Genomic DNA, 22,880 nt, shown 5'->3' with positions numbered 1-22,880 from the left:
TGTGATGGAGACAGAAACTGAGATAGTTCCTGTGCTGTAACTCCCACCTCCAGATATTCATGCTTTGACATTACACCAGACACAACTGTTCCCAAAAAACCATGAAAACAGATGCAGGAAGGGAGAGAGGGGAAAGAAAATCAACATTGCCAAAGAGCATCTGTGAAAAAAGGTTTTACAAATGAAAGTTGAACACACAATGTCATAGCTAAACTATTTGAAAAAGCTGTAATTAGTTTTTATTGCAGGGATTCTGGAAGAGTGCACGCCTTGCAATGAGTAAGTTTAAAAGATGTACATGAACCTCACAGGTGTTTTCTCAAAGAAGAGACACAGGACATGCACAGGCACAGCCAAATCAAAAACTAAAGCCAGCAGGCAGTGGGCAAGCAACTGGGAGACTTTTTTAAAAAAATCACAGTCCTACTAATTTCTTTTTATAAATGTTAGACTTCAAAAAGGACTGGTGTCAAGGTAGATTTAGGCACACTAAAGCAAATTTTACTTACAGTATTCATTAACATCATCAAGTATGGGGACATTTATTCAGACTTTTAAAAAAATGCAATGATTTTTTTTATGCAATGATTTAAAAAATAAAAAAGCCTAAATCCTCCCCTCCAAAGAGAAAGGCTTTCAATTAAAGCTGTCTTTTCTGTTATTAAATGGGGTTTACATACGTGCAAATAAAAGCGAGCAATTGTTACGTTTTGGCTCTGTTAACCTTGACAACATCCCTTTGAAGTCCAACAATTTGATTTGTGCACCTCTGACCTTTATTTCTGCAGTGAAATCTCCCTGAGCAGGGAAAGGAGCTGTCTGCTTGCTGCAGGCAGTGAAAGCAGTGTCTCGTGCGTGTTACAATTAGACAGCCAAATCTAAACAAACACGGAATTATTGCTGCAGGAGGCATCTGAGTTAACATTGGTGTGAAAGGAACAGTGAGGTAAAGCCAAAAAGGGAATTGCAAGGCTTACGTTTTTCTTTTAGCCTTCTCCTATAAACTTCCTCTACGATGGGAAGTGGTGAGAGTCAAGTAAAGTATGTAGAAAAAGCACACATTAGATCAATCCTGCAATTTAATTAGGATATGCATTCTAGCATTCTATAAGTACATTCACATCATTTTTCAACTTTATTTGAGAAGACCACCTAAAATTCCGATCGATCAGTAATTTTTGTTTGGTTGGTTGTTTTCAGAAGTATTGTTACTGTTTCCAATACAGTCTAAGTGCTTTCCTTGAACATAGCCCACAAATTTTGTAGAGGGTTTGATTCTTCTGCCACTGGAATCAAGGACAGTTTCACCACACTGCTAGAACCTGAGTGCTGCTGAGCTCTAGATTGACTGTCATACCGTTATCTTTCCTTTGAAATAGCCTAAATTATTTGGGAATCTCGCAGAAGATACATATTTCCATTAGTAGAAGGGTTCCTCTACCGAGCACTGCTGTTAGACAAACTAATTTTCTGGTTAGACATGCAGCTCTCTACATGCACAAGCTCTGCAGCTGGGTGAGATCACCACAAGGAGATGTTAAGTCACTCTGTTGGAATGAACCAGAGGAGGTTCCTGGGGAGCCCTGGGCAGGGGGAAGCACAGCACATGGAAATTCACATCCCAGTCAGGGCAGTCTTGGGAAGCACCAGTTAACCCACAGAAGCTGTTAGAGCAGCAAAGCTGATGCCCTGTGCTGAACTGCACACAAACACTCCTGCATGGCTGAGTGCTGGTGCTGCAGAGGAAAAATTTCATATTCTAATTCCCTAATTCCATATTCCATTCCCTAATTCCATATTCTCCAGGCCCAGCAGTTGGCAGGAGCCCCAGGGAGTGAATATTTCAGAGCTGTGGCACCACTGGTTGAGACCAAAGGCTAAACAAATTGGTTTGTTATGCCATTGACGTGTGTCAACAGAGACAAACAGAAACCTGCAATATCACCTGCCCAGGCTGGCAGGGACACTGAAAATGCAAACTTTCATGGGACAGGGAGCCTGAATGAGACAAAGCCATGAAGAAAGGAAGCAATGACTCTTTTAGGATGTTTGGTCATTGAAACATTAGGTTTAGCTACTACCATGACCCTTTTTTCCCCTTGTAAACCAGAAACTGGTTTCAAAGAAATTTTCAAGGTATACCTGAAAAATAAACTACTATGAGTCTTTACAATTACAAATAAAACACCAACAGAAAAAGTTTCAGGGTCCTGAGGATACTTATTTCAATTTGTGCTGCCTCTAGACTGGAATGGAATTTCATACATTAAAGGCCTCTACTCTACCAGAACATAGAATGAATTGACATTGCTTACATTGCTTTTCCTCTCATAGTAAACTTTAAGTCCATTCTTGCATTTCTTTGTATCTCTTTGCAATCCAGTGTCCAAGCTGCTACCAAAGCAAACTTAAAGTAGGGTTCTGAATTTTTAATTTTGTTTTCCCTCCTCTTACCTCTTTCTGCCACTTCAGTGTATGAGGAGGTCCTGGAGAGCTGACTCTGCAAACGTTCTATCTCTGCATCTTTGAGAGCCAGCTGCTCCTGGAGCTGGGCTATCTCAGCCTGGAAAAGAGCACAGCAAAGTCAGGATAACTTCCCCACCCATTGTCTGTGAGTCTTTCCCAGGAAGGAGGAGATGTCTGAGTGAGGCTGTGATTGAGGTCAGTCATCAGCTTAGGATATTTCACAAACACCAGGACAACTGTACATATTTATGCTGTTATTGCTATTAGAGAAGCTCAATTTTCCCCATGCAATTAGCTCTTGGACAAGGCAGACAAACATTTCCAAGGCTAATTATGTAGGTAAGGAAACTCTGGAAAGCTCTCAATGCTACAAAGTTAGTACAACAACAACCACTAACAACAACCAACAAACACCCAACAACCACCCAACAAACACCAACAACAACCACCACCAACAACACTACCAATAACTACTACTACTATTATAGGGAACTCAAACTTTGCATGGAGACCTCTAAAAGATAGCAAAGGATTTTTAAACAGATACTGGTGTTTTTTTATTTTATTTATTATTTATTTTATTATTTGATTTTTAATCCTAGTTACTACCTATTAGTATAACTGAGAATCTATTAATACTGAGCCTTCTCTGCAAGATAACAAAATTATTTTTTCTCAAAAAAGCAAATAGGGTTGAAGGAAAGCATGGCCTGGAAAACCACCACACACATGCAACAGAATACCATATTCATTTACATTTACTGGAGTTTTAGGGCTGCCACCCGATTTGCATGGAAAATCCCACATGAAAAAGCTCAACAAGATAGAGGGAGAAGAATTCTGTGATTGTTCAGCTTGAAATGCTGTGATTCTAATCCGGTTTTTGTGTTTTTGAGAAAAACTTCTGGCAGCATATTTTGGTAAGTCAGCGGTTTGATAAGGTTTTCTTCAGAGGTCTCAAAATCATTGTGTGTCAACATTCTACATTTCCCCTGCAAAGGCACACAAAGCCTCCTTGCAGATGAAGGACAAAAGAAATAAAAAGGGTGGGGAAAAAGGGAAGAAAAAAGCAAAGAAAAAGGACAAAAACCGCCACGACCAGTTTCTCAAAATAAAATAAAGCAGGAAAGATGCAAACCACCAAAGGACATTATCCAAACAGGGAGAAACATGGATTAATTAACACATAAACTTATTTTCACCAGGAAGCAAGCAGTTGGATTGCAGGATAACATCACTGCTCTGCCTAAAATTCCATGTGGAATAGAAGAATCTGCCTTGCTGCATCTCTGAACGGCTCCTACACTTCCCAATGACTAATATGCTTTTTATATCCAGCCATGGATTTATTCCAATCTCTCATCTAAGAAGCTGGAACAACAGGAAGACAAAAGCCTGCAGACCTCTTAATACCACATCTGGATTTGCCTCCCCTGGTCTACTCAGCCTCAGAGCTCTTTCAAAGGCTTTCTTTTCCCTTAATATCTAATTCCTGTCATCTCTAATTATTATTATGCTTCCTCTCTCTTTCCTTGCACTTCTCTTCCTTTCCAGTCCTGCACCTTCTCTCCCTCAGTGGGTCTTATGATTCTTCTTTCCTATTTTCCTTCTGCTCCTACTTTTTCCATAATTTCTGTCTTGGCAGCTGGCGACACACTGCTTGAGAAAATATTTTCCCAAAGGCTGTTCATCTCCACCACGTCAGAGAAAACATTTTCACAGATTGAAGAACTATTATCTTAATGAGAAAAAAAGACATGGCAGCAACTTTCTGTTATTCATCCAAGAATTCTCAAAATAAAGAAATGCTAATACAAATAATAGCTGTTTGTCATGTCTGGATCAAGCTATCAAGCACTGAATAGAAAATTCAGTTTAATAATTTTGAAATGTTTCTCCAAGACTCAACCACAAGTCAAGAGTCAGCCATTCATATCAACAGGGATTATTACACAAATGAAAGGAGATGTGATTGCAGCACAAGAAGGAAAAATTGTAGGGTGCTTTTTAATCCAGTGGAAAAGGGCTAAAAATTCAAACTAGAAATAACAGTAAGAATATTCCACTAGAAAAATTAATTACTGGGGAAAATTATTAAATGTTTGACATGTCAAGTTTCTCCAGATTATGATCCAATAGCTATGCAGGACTTAAGGTCACCAAAAGTGTAAGGCAGCTGTGCAGTGTGATATACACAAAGTCAAAGCAGATGATCTAATGGTGTATTTTGGGCTTAATGTCTGTGAAAACAAATTCCATAGTAAGCAAACACCCAACAAACTTTGCATGCCTCTTCAGGAAAAGTATATCCCACAGAGGCTTGTCACCATTACACAAATCACAGCTAGGAGGCCTTCAGAGAGACATTTTCTCTGAGCAGCTCTTTGCAAGTCAAAATGCCTTTTGCGGTTTCCTAAAGTAAGAATTGCAAGAAGTACCAGACTGAAAACTGCATGGAGGGAGCAAAAGGCACAAAGAAAGCTACACCACCTTCAAACTAAGATATTGATTCCAAAGGTGGTTAAAGAAGACTTGACTTCACAGCTACCCTTCTCAAGGTAAATGCCAGATAAGTAGATATTGATGAGAAATGGAGCATATCCCCTCCCAGCTGATACATGCCTGTCATTGGAAAATGCCAGGGATTGTGCTTACTTTGGTTGCTTTCAATTTCCACTCATACTGATTTCTTTCGTTTTCCAGTTCTTCCACTTTAATTTTGAGGTGTCTGAGTTCCTGTAACAAACCCTGCAGAGGAAGAAGGAAATTAAAGGCAAGGTTTTTCTGGCAGATATTAATTTTTCCCGATCCTGAATTACAGATCATGCATGAGCCACACAGTATTCAACACTGAACTGCCACACTAAAAACTGTGATCTGCTCTAGGAAGCTGTCCCTTAAATGTCCCTTCTCCCAGTCCTTGATAGAATTGTATCTTACTCACTAAAGAACAATATTATTAAAACCTTGATGGAGCACTAACAAGACAAAATGTCTTAAAATGAACTGAGGAAAGGAACAGTTTGGAGGAGTAACCCAATTTATGACTCCTGTGCAGTACATACATTAAGCACCACACTAACATCTTGGATTACATGAAGATTTATTTGGAATGACTTCTAGATTTGATTCTTACATTATTTCTCTAACCTAAAGCCTGTAGTTCCAATAGTCCATTAAGCAGGTCTGCACAAAAACAAGCCCAGAAACAACAGCACTATTTTCAAAATATGTGTAACACATAGAATGGTTATTTTTATAATGTAAACCTATGAGAGAAATTACTGAAAAACTCCCTCACAATATAAGAAGATTACTTATGAGTTCTGGGCATGCAAATTTTAACCAAAGAAATGTGGCAACAACCTGATTTGAAATCATGTATTAAAATGTTTCTTTCTAGGTGTACTAGCATCATTCCACCTTCAGTGATATGAAGCCATTTATGCAAAGTACCTTTTGTTTTGCCATGTGACACATTTTTCATCAAACACAACCAGGATCTGTTATGTAAATTCTGGTACCTGCTAATGGCAGGGAATAAACAAAACTGTGATGGATTTTCTATTTTAAAAGTACCAGCAGATGATTTTGATTATGTCTCTTAATTAGAAAACGAAAGGGTACATATCAGAGAATCTTAGCTGAGATTATTTGATATCTGTGTTAAGCTTTTAAGATACCCAGGAATCAATAATCTATGTTTAGAGGATTGGTTAGGCCACACCATCAAGCACAGCTGGGGTGGCATCATCATGAGGAAAAGCAGCAAACTACAAACCATGCCAGCATGCTGCACAAAATCAGACAAATCTCAACCCCTAAATCCAAAAAAACCCACACCACACCAGCACTGCAGACTTACAAGTGAAATGGAAACTGTGAAAAATCTGAAAGGGGTTTTACAGATTTCTGTGCTTTAGCAGATCAATGGTGACCAAATTTGTCCCAGTAATTGGGGTGGAGAGCCTGGGGTGAGATTTATTTTTTTTTTTCTGGTCATTTTTTTATGGCACTCTCACTCTTTGCTAATGAAAGCCACAAAGATTAATGCCAAAACATTCCCAAGGCAGCTCTGGTTAGTGGAATTTAGCTTCTGCAGGAGGGAGAGGAGGCAATACAGAGGATTCTGCCAAGGGGAGCTTCTCGTACTTCACACCGAGAGCAATTCTTCTGGCCCAGGGGCTCTACTGATCTTGCACCACTTTGAGCACCATTAGGGGTCAAGTCTGCTTTCCTATCTTGAGACTTTCTTTCTTGGATCCTACTATTAATTTCCAGCTGCAGTCTACACATCTGCTCCTGTAGGTCACTGATCAGGTTCACTACTGACTGAAAACAGGGGAGGAAAGGGAGAAAAAAAAAAGACAAAAAAAAATACGGGTGAGAAAAAAAAATGATGCAAAGAATACGTTTATACAGTTGCAGCACAAAGAAATATGTGAAGCACATCAAAGGCAAACTAAAAAAAGACAGATTATGTGTTTCCTTTCTGATAAATTTGATGTAAATGAGTATAAACCTGGAATATTGCACAAAGCCACAGTTTACATGGAACAGAATCTACATTCCAGACTAATTCATGATTCTGACTCTGAAGTTAAGATCAGAAACTTTTTTTGGAAAGTTTCACAGTCATGTGAGGGATCATTTGGAACATATTATAATATGCTGGCTCAGAGGTACACTTTTGCTGAAATGGGACTTGATTGCATTCATTTACCCTTCCAAATCACCCAGTAGGAAGAAACTGCAAAGTGCTCAGATGGGGCCATAGCCTGCTCTTTGATAATTTATACACAGAATAATAATATACCAGCAAAGTAATTCTGTTTCCAGGTCTAGCACGAGGCAGAAAAATAACTCCATTACCTCTCTCTCTATCTGGGCAGGATCTTGAGTTGGGGGAGTTAAGCAATAGAATCAGGAGAAATCAGGAGAATAACACAGAAGAAAAAAGTAATTATTTGAAAGTGCACCAGTCTGCTGGTCAGCTTCTTGGATTTGTGTCTATCAGTGATACACACACACAAAAATCCAGCTTAGAAAGCAAACCAAAGTATGAAAATCTATGTGATATTTCACCTAAATTCCCCAACTCTGAAGCAAATAGCACTGAGCATTTTTTCAGGCATCATGAGTCTGAAGTGCCTTTCTCTTAGCTTTCATGGACACTAGTAACATAAGTTCTGTGGTTTCTCAATCTTCTCAGATGGAACAAATTTGAGGAGCTTAATCCATCTTCCAAAGGAGAGAAAAATATTTCAGCGGACAGAACAACAGATGACGTGGCAAATATTTTTTTTAATTATTTTCTTTATCAGAGTTGCCAACAATCCTCCTGTAACCTCAACTCTGCAGTAAAATCAGGAGTCTTAGAGCTAGGGAACAGCAAGGACAGGGCAGTAATAGCATCCACAGTCAACTTTAAACATCCACAAAGATTCACCTAACTCATACAAAAGAGTTCCACACATTTGAGTATTTCCTAGCTCACTTTAAGATGAAATTCAGAAAAGCCCCATTACATACATTTTACTTTATCCATATTATGCTCTATCAGGGTCATAATGTCTGATGCTCATCCTCTTTCACCCAGCAAACTTTTAATGGACATAAATGAGGATTAGGTTTGTTTTTTGTTTTTTACCATCCTCTCCACAATCAGGTACCTCCCAGAGCAGCACCAGCTGGGGATGGAGACTGGCAGGACACACACATCCAAATCCCTTGTTCTCTTCACAGAGAAAAGCAAGGCACAATTATTCCCAAAGATTTCTGAGATTCACACTCTCTGAACCTCAGAGAAAGAGAAAACACAATTCCTATCACTCACTGTACCTGTGCTGTACCAAAGCAGAATGCAATATAGAGATTGTTTGTCCAAAGTGAAGATGTTTTGTTTCCTCAGGGCCAACTCTGTGTGTGTGTGTCAGCTGAGAGTCACAAGATTCAGTACAGAGTGAGCAGTTGTGTGCAGAGTGAATGCTTAACAGATTCAGTTTAGATAAGATGTATAGAGAATAGTATAATAAAGTCATTAATTAACCTTCTAGTATCCATAGAGTCCTCCTCATCATTCTCTCCCTGTCGTAGGAGTCGCCTTTGATTTACAATAGAAACCCTTATCCCAGGGGAACTCCAGCTGTGACTTCCCAATTGTTTCAGTTTCAAGGTAGAACAGGCCTTTTTGAGTCTCTTTCCCAGCATGAACATCCATCAACACTAACTACACCACCTTGATTCAGATGAGACAGCACACCAGGCTCCCCAGAGGGAGTCAGTGCCTCACTGACTCAGGTTTCTTTGGAATTGCAAGTAGCTTTGCACTAGATATTTTATTCAGAAGCTGCAAGAGCCACAAAATACTTGCCAGCAGCTTACAGCCAAACTCAAAGACTTATCCCATGCTACAAAAGGAAGAAGCAGGACAGACAGAAAGTCTCTTCTGTCCACGTTCAGGTAGAGCAGACATTTGGGCAGCCACAAATCTTATGACAACGCTGCTTCCTCATACCTTGCTCCATTAAGAAAAACACATTTTCAAAATTTCTGAGGCTTCTCAGGTAAGAGAAAAGCCACACAACCCCTTCAGGTGAGAGTCCAGAAACCTTCACAGCATTACTGTGTCAAAAGTAGGACTTTATTCCCCAGAAAAGGAATTATAGTGACAAAGCCAGGAGTGAGATATTTCATGTACAAGCAGCTATTCTCCTGGCCCACCTGTAATATATACCTAAATAAATGGCACTTTATATTTAGTATGTACTTTTGAAGAGCCAGAGACAAGTGGCATTCAGTGTGAAATCAATACCTGTGAGAGGAGGCTAGAGATGCTTGATGAACTCTTTGCTGCTCAGTAAAACCAAACCTAAATGACAGCTGCACAAGATAAAGTGAAACCAATCTTACACATTAAAACTCACACACATTTGGATGGATGTCTTAATTTGCTTTCTTTCCTCCCAGCCCAACCAGAAAAATAATTCTATAGATAAATTCTACGTGACTGGAAACAGCTGCTGTGAAATAAGCCGAGACAAAATTAGAAGAGAGAGAAAACATGGTTCAGCTGAATGATCCTGCAATACCACATTTAATTTAAAACTTTTAAAGCCCCATTATTATATTTAGAAATAGCAGGGTCAGCCAGGAAGTATCTGAACAAGCTATTTAAAATGGTTTAACTACTAGATGCCAAAACCAAGAGCAAACAACAGGTAGACTGTTTTTGTCAAAGTGGTTTCTTCATTAGAAAGATGTAGTTGGGCAGTGGAGGCAAAGAGTACAGGAAAACACTCAAAATATGACCAAATTTAAGCAGCTGTAATCTAATAATGTAAAGAACATTAATAAATTTCATTCTGATGTTTGAAATCGTGTCTGTATTGAAAAATTAGTATAATTTACAGGAAAAGGAGCAGAGATAGGGTTAAAGCATTAGAATTCATCTAAGCATCTAATTTGATTGAAAGCAACTTGTGATAAATGGGATTAAGGCTTATTCAGGAGAATCTGAAATAAATACACAAGTAACTCAACCAGCAAACCAAAAATGCTGTTTGTGTCCCACACCTTTCCTTACTTTGCACACACAAAGGTTTGCAACTTTCAACATGCCAGAAACCCAATCACACTTTGGGGTAGTAAATAATTCAGCCCACACTCCACACAAGGATTCTCAACTTTTCCATCAGATTAGAATCCTTTTTTCCATCTCAGCAGGAACGTGTCCTATCACTTTGCACCACCAGCACCACCAAAGGCATCCAGGCTGCTGGAGCTCACCTTTCCCACCCAAGGGGGCACACACCTCACTGCAGCAGCAGAACTGCACAGCTCACAGCACCAGACCTCCCAGGCACTCAAAAAATCCTGACCATAAAAATGCACCCAAAAATCCCGACCATAAAAATGCACCCAAAAATCTTTGCTGCTTTCCAAGAGCCAGGCTGGCTCTGCAATAATTTAGGCATCCTCAGCCCTGTATTCTACATTCATGGGAGGCACTGGGAGGCTGCCATCTGTAGCTGCTCAGACCTGCTCAGATTTTCAGGTAGCTTGAGAGTGCTCAGGCCCTCTCTGTACACAAGGCACTGGCAATTATGTCTGAAAGAGCACCAGGAGGGCCACAGGTGGTAAAAACAGCAGCTGGTGCCTCTCTGGCTTGAAAGCTCTGCCCAAAATTGCTCTCTTTATGTTATCTTTGAATCTCTAAAGAAAACTTCAGAGAATAAATAAGTTGAAAGAAAACACACCCCAAACTACGTCACTGCAGGCAAAGTACTGATACATAGTAATCAAGTTATCACCTATTCCACTAGCAGAGTTGTGGAGAGCAAACAGTTCCTAATGCTGCCTGGAATTCAAATCCTCCTAAGTCAATGTGGAACAAAGTTTGGTGTGTTTTTTTTTTTTTTTTTTTTGTTTTTCCAGTCAGCAATGTGTAAATCTCAGACTCAGCAATCCTTCCTTTCCAGGCAGTCCTCTCCTGCTGGCTGGTCCTCTTACAGGACCACTGAGTAGAGCAACACATTTGTATGAATTTCTCTCTTCCACGATTGCTTTCCTCCCCAGCTCCCACCTGCTGCTCACCACCATGATATGGATGTTGCTCAGATGAATTTCCTGTTTTATATTCTCTTTCTTAACCAATACAGCAAAACCCAAAGCTCCTTTGATGTCCAGAGCTCTCCACATCTGAAAGGGAGTAAGGGCTGAAATTGCCTCCAGCCCATGATAGATTTTTGTCCTATTTATTATGCAGCCACAAGGGGAAAGACACATTTGAGGCAAATGCCCTCCCAAGTGCCACAAATACATTTAAATCCCTGATCTCAGTGCTTGTGACACCTCTGACCCTACTGAGCTGACAGTCTTTTCTGCCACAAAAATGATGGAAGGCCTGGCACAGCCATGTCAGTGCAGCTCCCTGGGAAAGGAAAGGGTTAAGTGAACACCCACTGCAATAAATGCTTCTGGAAAGGAGTCTTGCCTTGATGAAAGCCAAACAGCAACTCTGAAGTATAATGAGAGAGAGGAAAAGAAACCGCATCCTGAAAATGCATAATCCTGAATTCATGGGATCAGGGACACAGGCTGTGCTGCAGGCATGGGAAATCCCAATCCCTGCTGATTTCAGCCCAAAAGCTCAGGTGTGTGACAACACACCACAGACATGGAAAAAAAAAATCAAACAACTAATCAACGAAACTCACCTCAGCTTTGTTCTGTTTCTCTTCATATTCACTCTGCTCCTTTTCCATACCAACCAACTTAATCTTCAGGTCTGAAACTTCAGCCATCAGATCTAATTTCTGAGTCTCAAGCGATGTGCGACTTAGCAGCTCCTGAAAGCAAAGCAGAAAGGTTTCCCCAGTTATTTATGTGAGCACTGACAGACTGCTGTGTGTTTTATTGGCAGGCCCATATTAAACCCTCAGTTTGAACCTCAGTGTGTTTCTCAAGTGCTGCAGTTATTTTCATCTAAACGTTCTGTGTTAATCACCAAACCACCGTGTCCCACTCCTTATTTCAGGCAAATGTGTGGCAAAGTTAATCCCTGGGCTAGACATGAGATCAAAAACAATACTGAGGCTGAACAAACCCAAACCTATAATGGCACATTACAAAAGAGCTGGCGTCTTCCTGAAACACTCATCAGCCAAAGTTATGCCTCAGGATTACCTTGCAGACCTTCCTGTCAAGTGTTATCCAATAAAGGATGGACTGCAGAATGAGCACCTTAACCCAAACTGAGTAGCAAATGCAAGCAATACCTCTACACCAATAAATAGCAACTCACACCATGTAGCACCTGATGGCTTTTGAGGGCTGCCCAGTGTGGAAGGAACTGCAGTGAAAGAAATGCCCCAGCTGGAGTCTAAAAGGCAGTGTCCAAACTAAGAAACACTGTAAAGGAGAAATAACTGCTCGTGGCTTTTGCTTGTGTGCCCCAAGTTTGTTTTGCAGATTGCAGAGTACGCATGCTTTGGATGGAGTCGAATCAGTGTGTTTGGAGAACGGTCAACATTCACACCTTCACTGAATGTTTCATTTCTCAGGAAAGCCAAGGCATGAAACCACCCAAAATTTAACATACATCAAATGCCTCTGTCACCTCTGTTTTCAAAAATAAAAAAGTCCCATCAGGAGTTTAAGCTTTATTGAAAAATTCACGATTCATTTCCCAAGCATGAAATAATTTTTAACAAAAGAATGTAGGCTTCCAAATGGTTAAAAGATTTTTTGATAATTCACAAATCTCATTAGTGTGTTGATCACATGAATCACACTGAGGAGTCACAGCACACTGTGCTTTGATTTACATGGCAGCAATTTAACTGAAGTTGCCACAGTTAATCTGTACTGATGTTATTGAGGGATCAGAAATCACCACGTCCAGCAGCCTTTTCTCATCTCTTCCTCTGCCCCAAACTGCACAGTACATTGTAGGCCATGGCTTAGAGAAGCCACAAAGGTTATTTCAAAGATTACAGAGTCAAGGTTAATTTCAAAATCTGCTCTACATGTAAGTTATTTTAGTCTGGTGGGGAATATTGCACAAATTAAAAATAGTACTAAACTTGCATCTGTATTGCAACACCAATTATCTAAGCCACTCACTATTCCCAATGCCATGCCCATTCCTGCTGACATTGGCAATGATATTTGTGGATGGATGGGAAAATAAAAGGAAATGTAGCCTTGTGGTTTTGGCTTTTTTCTTTTTTTGTCTTCTCCGAATGAAATAAATCAAGCCCTAATCAGGAAAAGATACTGCACGGACTTTTTTAAATTGAAAAACTCTAAGAGACAATCACTTTATGAAATTCCAGGAGGAGCTGCTTTCTACACAGGTGATTACAAATTACAATTGTAATTACAAATAACTGCTCTGTCTTCCAGAAAAACACTAATTTGCAGGAGTTTCAGAGGCACATCTCAGTCCATACTGGAACAGGCTCTGCACAGCTGTTAAGACAGCAGACTGCTGCAGGTTAAGGCAGAGTTAAAAAAATGGGAGCTTTGATATGAAATAAAGCCACTGAACATCAAAAAGAAGAGCAGGATGAGGCAACCCTGGCCCCAGAGACAGACTCTATACACTCTCGAGCTAAAACAACATTTAGAATTTTTTTGGACACTGACATGGCGCTCCATGATATGGGAGGAATATTTCTTAATAAGGCAAGGAGCCGCAGCATCCCTCTAGGGATTTTAAACAAAAGATCTGTCCTTTGAGTGCACCATCTGGCATTACTTCTTATTTTTCCTACAGACCCCTAAATTACCCTCAGTTATGCAGTGGAGAGCAACCCACACTCGCACTCCTCTCATCCCAAGTTCAGGAGCTCTGCGTGAACGTGGAGGCCCTACCTGCTCCAAGCAAGCACTAAAGCAGCTGCTTGGGTTTGCTTTGCTTTTAATCAGCTCAAACACAATTTTACAATTCGCGCTGAAGCCGGGGAATCAGATTCTCAGCTGGAGTAAACTGGCTTTAATCTCGTGACTTAAAACAGGCAAAGCAGCTAACTATCCTAGTTTGTTTTCAGTGGAGCTCCACTGATTTAAAACAGCTGACAATTGCTCTTGCATCCAGAGGACCTAACTTGTGCTTTGAAAGCAAGTGCCGTTTAAAGTAAATGTCTCCTCTTGAAACGGGAACATCTGGAAGCAATTATTCTCATCTTCAAGCAGATGCTCACAGTGAACAGCTCATTAAGAATGTGAACCATTTTGTTACAGAGAAATTATAGTGTATTTCAGCGGTATGATGCAACTTGAATTCAGCCAGAATAAATATGCAATTGTAAGAAGAGAAAATACAAATTTATGTTATTGGTTTGAAAGCAAGAAGAAAATATAAGGCAGGCAAAATGGTAATTTAGGCTGCAGCAGCTTTAGGAGGATCCTAGCTGAAAAATAGAACAGACATAGAACATATCCTAGGGAGTCTTCTTTAGAAACAAGATATTTGTGTTTAGTTTTCAAATGTACTAAACATTATACAATGTAAGTGTAATTTTTCTTCTTAAAGATCTTTTTCTAAACTAAACTTTTAACTTTAAAAATTGAGGAGGCATGCAGAAGTGGTGATATATGTGTACCAGACAGATCAAAGAGTAGCAAACTATTTCCAAACACAACACAATTTTTAAAACTCACTGTATACTCCTAAAGTACTTAATCAACCTTTTCAATATTCCCAATGAAGCTGTAGCCAGTGCTGCATATCTCACTCTCACATTTAGTTGTCTTGGAAATACACAATTATTATAAAGCAGTTTATAAAATGTAACACGACAGAAATAGCTTGACAAGAAGACACTATAATTTTTTAGGCTCTCAGCTGCAAGTACAGAAAATTACAGGATATTTAGCTCTCCACAAAACTGAGGAAACAGTCATGCCATACACTGATTGAGAAACCATAAGTAAGATTTTAGTCAAGTGAGGAGAGGAAAGAAAACACCTCTAAGATCCCATTTTGCTATTGCACACCCTACAAACAACATTTGAAAAAAACCTTACTTTTCACCCTTATTAAAAACCTTGAGAGAGACAGACAGACAGACCAATCTACCTACCTGGGAAGCCAAACGCAGCCAGAAGCCCCCCTAATGAGGGCTGCACTTCTCAAGAGCTGTGTGTCAGCTGTGGCAGAAATAAGATATTTGCTTAGCTGGAAGCACAGCTGAGAGCGATGTACGTGTGCAATCACCATGAAATGGTGCAGGGCAGCAGCAGGCAGGGAATTACAGCCCTCCAATTCATCATTTGCCCATTATATGGTTAAGGCAGGGAGAGGACAGAGCTTCCCATAGCCCTGCCAACTTGACCAGCCCTTGGATCTGCTCTCCCTTGGATCCTGCCCACGTTAACTCCAAAAGAGCAAAGTGGAGTGCTCACCTGGAGAGATAAAGCTGCACAGCTTGAGAGCATGCTCTGAAAACCTCAGAGCTCAACCAGAGCAGCACAGAGCACACTTCAAAATCTGAAACACTAAGCCAGCTGCTGGCAAGAAGCTCCTGCATGCTATAAACAAGTGCTGAAATTCATCTAAGATCAGATAACTCAGGCAACTGAAAGTTGAAGGAATGGTCTTTGCCAGCCAGCAAAGTTCCTGAGGAGCAAACAGATACACGCCAGATTTATACCCTTTAAGCAAGGCAGGATTCTGGCTCCCCTGAGCATGAGACAGCTGCAGAACCAGAGCAGGTACACACTGAACAGGGCTGGATTCAAGTTCCTGCTCTGACACAGCTCCTCCCTGCATACTTTTAATCCAGTTTTTTAAAAAGGTTCTCCACTGTCTGGCACACCTTCCTCTGGCCCTTGCACCCAGACAGGAGTGGGCCATAAACTGACACAAGAACAGAGATCCACTCTTGTTTACACCCAAGCATTTCAGGTTTTATGTGTATTTTTTCATAAGGCACAAAGAATCCTAAAACCAAATCCTTTGTACTTTTCAAGAGAATTCACTTGATTGAAGACACAATCGTGCTCACACAACAAAACTCTCCAACAAGAGTCCCCTAGAATGTGTCAGGAATTATTTGGAAGGCAAAAGGACATGGTTAGACACATCTAGGATTTGGGATTTGGTTCAGGTCAGGTACAGGAAAGACTCTGCCCCTCAGACCAGAATTGTCCTTTATAGAGCAAAATTACTTCTGTTTCCAACTCTACAACACGTTGATAGGACATTCCCCCAAGGCTCTCTCTCTTCTCCAAAAAAAAAGAAAAAACTATTCTTTCTTAAAATTGACTGGAAGAAAGTACTTAGTAATGCCACAAAGTAACTTACAACAAGACACACACATCATTGCTCAAATTTGCTGTAACTTTACAATTTAAAGCAGTTGATATACTGGAAATGGGCTGTCACAGCATAAATTGTTTTCCTAGGATAATTCTAGGAAGTTTTTTTTTAAATTTTACTTCTAGACATCTCCTTTACAATGTGCCAAGGGGAAAGGCAGGTAGATGTTCACACAGGCCAGCCTTTCCATATCCTTCACACATTCAGCAGCAGCACAGACATCCCACTGGAAGGTAATTCCATGAAATTAAACTTGTGCCTTGCTGCCAGCCATGTTCCAGAACATTTTCTGTTACCAAAGATGACCTTGTTTCTTGGTCTAAACCTGAATTACACTTCAGGACTGAATTAAGGTTTTGCCATTGACTTTCATGAGTTTTGAACAGGCCTGATTCGTTTTCTTGAAGGAAGAAAACCCAGACACCTTCAAGGTGGAAAAACATTTTTCTTCATTACGACCTGTGGTGGAAAAAGTGTCCTTACAAAAGTGAAACATTGGGTTTGATGCTTTAAGCATCACGTTATCTGTGCACACCAGGGCATCTCTGCCACACACAGGATCCTCTCAGTGAGGACAAAGCACATCTCTCCATTGCCCTTCTGCCACACCTGGACCTTTCCTGTGAGCTGTTTGGCTCAGCCACCACAAAAACAGCCCCTTCCTCCCAAACCCCAGGCCAGATTTCTCCCAGTTGTGGAGGAGAAGGTTTGCTGTGCACGGCAGGCTCAAATCAGTGGCAGGAGCAGCACGGTCGGGAGGAGGGAGAAGGATGAAAGGAGAATCTTTCCTCCCTTCTCCTCTGCTGCTGCTACTCCACATTCAAGATACCCACCCAAAATGCTGAACAGCCACTTCATGTTATTTGTGTAACTTTTATTCCAGTTGCTGTTTCAGAAGTGGTTCCACGATCGCTTTGTAGCAGGGTTCAAAACAACGGGGCATAAATAATAAGCCAGAAGGATTTTTTTGCCAGTAACCCCACCCTGACAAGTCTCTGCTAGCACAGATTCAGCAAAAACTACGTTGCAGGGTGGCATTAGATACCCTTTCTGCTGTGGAACTTCCAGATACCATCATTAGGTTATCTTAAAGTTTATAGGTTTTTTTATTGAAGCATTTTTTTTGCACAGAATTAATTATGAGTCACTCATCTTATAGTTCTTGAAATTAAAAAGACAGGGCTTTATCTTTATTGTTCCATTTTCCACTCAGAGGAAGCAGCTGACTTAAGTTCACAAAGGAAAAATCAGTGGAGTTCAAATATAATGTAAATAAGGAAGCAGAACCATGAAATAAATCTGAATTTAGACTACACTGCCTCTCAAGAGGGTAACAGAAAGCATTCTGAAAAGCAGGACACCAGCAGCAGCTGCTGGCTGAGAAGATCTGAACCCAAATCTCCCCAAAATCTGACTAATTCATCTATTGAAACTCCTGAAACCACACACTCGCTCTACTTTTGACAAATTATCTGCAGAAACATCCACTGGCCACATATCTGACATGGATGTCATGATCACCACATCATCAGGTCATTCTCTTCTGCCCAAATCTCAGCTCAAACCCCACAAAGGATTCAACAAAAGATGGAATGGAGAAGTGAATGGAGAAGAGAACCTTCAAAATAAATGATATTAAAAAGGATCCTCTGCTGAGACATTGAATGTACAACTTCTCTGACTGCTGAGAGATCCCACTTGGGTTTCCCAAATCCCACTGTCTACTGGGAGAAACAACAATTCCAGCTGCTCAAAAGTTATCCCAAAATTTAGATTTAAGGTTTATTTTAGGCACATCTGGAGATTCTCTGACTTCTTTAGCTTTGGTGCAGCCTTTTGCAGTTTATCACTTTAGGATCAGCTTTGTAAGCGATTTGTGCACGTGCCTGAGGCGAGACAAGCAGATGCAAACATTTTCACTGAAATGGCAATGTTCCTGCAGCATCATAATCTAATTTCAGACACCTGAGTGTTCTGGTAAATAAGGCTTTAAGTTCACAGTTTCCTCAGAAGACTATCTGGGCAAAACATTTTAAATCAGAGAAAGAACAAGCAGTTTTAGCAGAAGTCACAGAACAGTGATCCAGCTTTAGACTGGAACAGGGAGCTTCTGCACTCTGTTGGGAATGCCTTCCTGGAGACTGAAAACAGATTTTCATAACTTAAATAATCACTGTTCTTTGAGTTCTAGAAAATACATGCACTCACTGCATTTTTAAAGCTGTCCCCTCAGAATACAACCTTGCCCAGCTGGAAGCATTTTGGACTGTGTGAGATGGAAGGTTTTTTCAAGAAGCTCAGAGGATTATAATTTAAAATGTTTAGAATACAATTTTATCGTATAGAAACTGCTGCCGTTTACATACATATACACAAGGATCCTTATCATCATTTAAAGCTATGATTAGCTCATAAAAAGCTTGTGTATCTCACATGGACTAAAACAGCAAATTTAGAACACACAATATTTGTGTGGGGAGAAAAACTAAGCTCATAGAGAACAGTATCTATCCTAAAAATTTCTGGCATAGATTTTTGAGGCTTATTTACAGTTTCAAATTAATTTTTGGTATCTATGTACTGCATTAGCAATGGATAATTTGCATCTACAACAACAGAAAATTGCACAGGGAAAGAACTTCGGCATCAATAGACCTGCAAGTTCTGTAAGGTATTTATCATTTGCTCTGCTCCCTCAGCAAAGGACATCAAAGAGCACAAATTAAATCACATAGCCTGAAACTGTTGATTCAAATAAAGAAAAAATGTCCTTATATATTGATTTTCTCATCTCAAACTAAGGGGAAAGCTCCAAAGTTTAGCAGAAATGGTTATAGAACAGAACTTGATACAGTAATTCATTCCAAATTGCTGCTTGTTCAACTTCAAAGCCATAGGAAAACAGAAGGCATTTAAATAAAACCTCTTAATTCTAGAACTCCTACATGTATTAGATACATTTAACCTGTCTAACCAGTTACTCAGCCATGTCCAAATAAGCACAGCTCAAATAAGACACAATAGTTTCATTTTACATGCTGCCACGTACAGCATTATGCAACCAGCCACTAAAACTTTTCTGCAACAGGAAAACAAAGAAACATTTCTAGGAGGGGAGAGTGCAAAGCAGGAGGAGAACAATGAAAAAAGCGTTTTTTCCTTCCCTGTTTTATCCTGTTGCCAAAGGCAGTCACACATGCAGAGAAGCTGACCATGTGTGCTCACCTGACCTCTGGAGAAGGTCTGCAATCCAGATTTTTACCTGTTGGAGCATTTCTTCTGTAGCATTCAGCTTCAACTGGTGCCCCTCCAGACAGATTTCTAAGTCCCGGATTTTCTCTCCTTGAGCTTCCACCTGGTCTGTGAGAACACTCACCTGCAATTTGAGAGGAGAAGCACAGTGCTACTGAACTGACTGGAAATAAGCTTCAATTACCTTATGCATATAACATCCAAACACACGTTTTGACAAGAAGTTCCCTTTTAAAGCCCTCAAATGCTTTAATATTCTTGTGCACTGCAGCAACCTGCTCTACCAAGAGAGAAGTTTTGCAGTCTTACCTCTATTTCACTCCAACCCCGCCCTCTCATCTCCCCTCCCCTGCAACTGTTTTGTTTTGATATAAAAAAAGAAAGGGCATTTCAAGGAGAGGTGGAATGCTACCTATAGGTAGCCTGGGTCCCTTCATGCAAAACTCTGGAGAACTGGAAAGGAGCAAGCAAGAGCAGAGCACACTGGAAATGTTTTACGTGGTTTTGGAGCGTGCATCGCCATTTCTGGTTCTGCTGGCATTTCACTCCCTAAAACAGATAAATAGGAAAACTGTTTCTTCCCAACCCAACCAATTACTTTCCTTCTTTGTTCTTTACAAGAACAAAACTTTATTGATAGAGTACCTATCAATAAAGAGTTGTGAAGCTATGAAGAATGCAATGAGTGAAAGGAAATTTTTAGCTGTGGCAAAGTTCTATTCCAACAAAGAATCCCAGGCTTTGGCAAGCCAAAACATGAAAGCAAAAGCAGGAAGACACAGACAATGAACCCCAGCAAAAGAAACAATAAGCAATCCTGGTAAAGGAGCTGTGGGTATGGTGGTACAGAGAAGTGAGTGTGCAATAAAAAAGCCCAGCAGCTGAACCCAAATCTTGCAAAGCAAAAAAAAAAACCTGCACCCAGGCTAATGTTAGAAAGATATGGAAAAATCTCAGGGATAAATCTTATGTTATGAAGACTATACACTCTGTATATTCATATATTGTGATTATTTATTTATAAAAAAGCCTTGATTATTCTAGAAAAATATTATCTAAAACAACAAAGGAGCCTAAGGTGTTTAGCCTAAGCCTAAACTCCATTTTGAAGAAAATGCATTAATAAAAACTTATATCTGCTCTCACATCTGACCCTGTAACACCTTTATTAATAAAACAAAACAAAATTGTACAGTATGTGGAAGTGACACTTTTAAGATATATCCACTACACAGCATGTCTAAAACCCAATGAACAATTGAGTTCACTTCAGGGAAGCTGCAAAGGGAGATGTCTGTCTTTCTTTTACCTGCTGACACAATGCCAAGCATGCCTGGGAAAAAAAAAATCACAGAAAAAAAAGAAAGAAAAGGAAAAGACTATTATTTTTTCTATTAAAGGAGTTGTCTGTAGCTTAGACTACAGCTGAGCTCAGGATGAGAGGTGATAGGAAGGAGTGGGTGGAGGCAGATGGCAGGGGGACACATCCAAGCTGGGGCAGGAGAACTCCCTCCGAGGAGATCTTTTGCTCATCTACTTTGTTTTGTTCCCATGAAATGAAGGATGATACACAAAAATCCCCATGTGAGGCCAGAGGGCATGAAGAGACAAACTGAATTCTCTGCTTCAGTGTGATGCAAGTTCCAGAGAAAGAAAACCAGCTTTACTTAGAGCTTCAGGTTAGGTTTAAATACCATTGTAACATGGAAAGAAAGCTTTGGATGTTAAATGTGACCTGAAAAGCAATTTAGTGAAAGTTTAGCAGTTTTGGAAGCATGTCTTGTGTGTTCCAGCAGCTGGGCTGAGAGGCACATCAGCCACTTGGAGCTCATATTTTCCCCTCTTTCCAGGATCATATCTGCCAGGCTCTTCAAGGAACCCAGAACAAAATCCCAGTTTATGCTAAGCTGGCAATTCCATCTTGCCTTAGGAGTCTTGCAACACCTGCAAGACTCGGCCTGCAGGCAATATATTTTCTGTAAAAGTGAGGGGCATTGAGCACTTAGCTAAAAATGGAGCGTTAGGAAGGTTTGAAAGTCTGAGGCTAGGCTGGAGTGCTCCCAGCCTCATATTCCCTCCAGATCAGGAAATGAAAGGAAATGAAAGGAAAGTAAATTTCAAGGAAAGGAAAAAGGAAAAAGGAAAAAGGAAAAAGGAAAAAGGAAAAAGGAAAAAGGAAAAAGGAAAAAGGAAAGGAAAAGGAAAAGGAAAAGGAAAAGGAAAAGGAAAAGGAAAAGGAAAAGGAAAAGGAAAAGGAAAAGGAAAAGGAAAAGGAAAAGGAAAAGGAAAAGGAAAAGGAAAAGGAAAGGAAAGGAAAGGAAAGGAAAGGAGACAGGAGAAAGGAAAAAGGAAAGGAGAAAGGAAAGGAAAGGAGAAAGGGAAATTTCAAGGAAAGGGAAGGGAAGGAAAAAGGAAAGGAAAAAGGAAAGGAAAAAGGAAAATGCATAAATAATGTTTGATGGGGTTTGGAAGGGGGGTATTTTTTGGGGTTTGATGGGGGATGGAAGTGATGGGAGTAAAATGCAAGAGAGACATTTTCTAGTTCTGATTTTAGTCAATTCCTTCTAAGAAAAACTCTAGGCAGGTCCCAAAATGTGTCATAAACCCCTGTGCTTTGTGCATTGGGCTGGCTACTCCCCTCGGTACCTGTTTGTGTGGATAAAGAAATGGTTCCTGAAAACCTGCAGGACAAAGAGAATAGAAGCAGAGCCTGGGACAGTCTGCAGAGTCCTGTCAGCACGGGGCCTGTCAGACCCACAAAAGCTGATGCACAGATCACAGGACTGCCCAGAAATGTGGGGAACAAAGGAGACCCTCACAGGGGCACCAGGCCCACCCTCAGCTCTGGATGGAACACCTGGATGTGGTGCCCTCACTGTCCCTCCACTCATGAGCTGATCATGCATCCAAAACATGAATGTGCAGTGTGAGAAGCTGTTTGCTTTTACTAATGGAATCAAATTTTTAGTGTTAACAACCACTTGAGTAATAAATGGTGTTCTAAATAAAAAGATATTCTACTAACTATCAGTTGTAAAGAGAATTTGTAGCACACACTTAAATTCCAACCAGAAGATTGTTTTTCAGTCAGGTGGGTTTTTTTCCCCTAAATTTGGTAATAGCAATTTAGTTTAACAGCAATGGAGAAAAAAAAAATCCTACCAAGCCAAAGCTTGTGTCTCAAAGCATTTATTGTTTATTTAACAACAGCAGTGAGGTTTCTGCTCAGTAAATGAACACAAGTGTGAGCAGAACATACAGGACAAGACATGTTTACAGAAACTTGCGACTGAAAGCAGGGAGAACACCTACCCAACACACTTCAACTTTGTTT

The 22,880-nt window shown here is 40.2% G+C and overlaps 1 protein-coding gene across 12 annotated transcripts in view; it reads right to left on the bottom strand.

The window, feature by feature from the left end:
* PPFIBP2 (PPFIA binding protein 2) overlaps positions 1–22,880 on the bottom strand; it is a 101,647-nt gene that overhangs the window by 18,108 nt on the left and 60,659 nt on the right. For 7 of the 12 annotated variants that reach the window (XM_063160579.1, XM_063160581.1, XM_063160580.1 and 4 more), the window contains 6 exons: positions 19,557–19,670; positions 11,685–11,816; positions 6,619–6,798; positions 5,122–5,214; positions 2,455–2,563; positions 978–1,010 (listed from right to left, as the gene is read on the bottom strand). In XM_063160579.1, the coding sequence (XP_063016649.1) occupies positions 978–1,010; positions 2,455–2,563; positions 5,122–5,214; positions 6,619–6,798; positions 11,685–11,816; positions 19,557–19,670 (661 nt within the window). Of the gene's footprint in view, positions 1–977; positions 1,011–2,454; positions 2,564–5,121; positions 5,215–6,618; positions 6,799–11,684; positions 11,817–15,056; positions 15,294–19,556; positions 19,671–19,730; positions 19,842–22,880 lie in introns of those variants that run through there. The other 5 variants (XM_063160583.1, XM_063160589.1, XM_063160590.1 and 2 more) reach the window with 4 other exon arrangements.

This window comes from Melospiza melodia, chromosome 6 (assembly GCF_035770615.1).
Source record: "Melospiza melodia melodia isolate bMelMel2 chromosome 6, bMelMel2.pri, whole genome shotgun sequence".
In the NCBI taxonomy this organism is placed as follows: domain Eukaryota; kingdom Metazoa; phylum Chordata; class Aves; order Passeriformes; family Passerellidae; genus Melospiza; species Melospiza melodia.
This window is presented reverse-complemented; position numbering and strand designations above follow the sequence as displayed.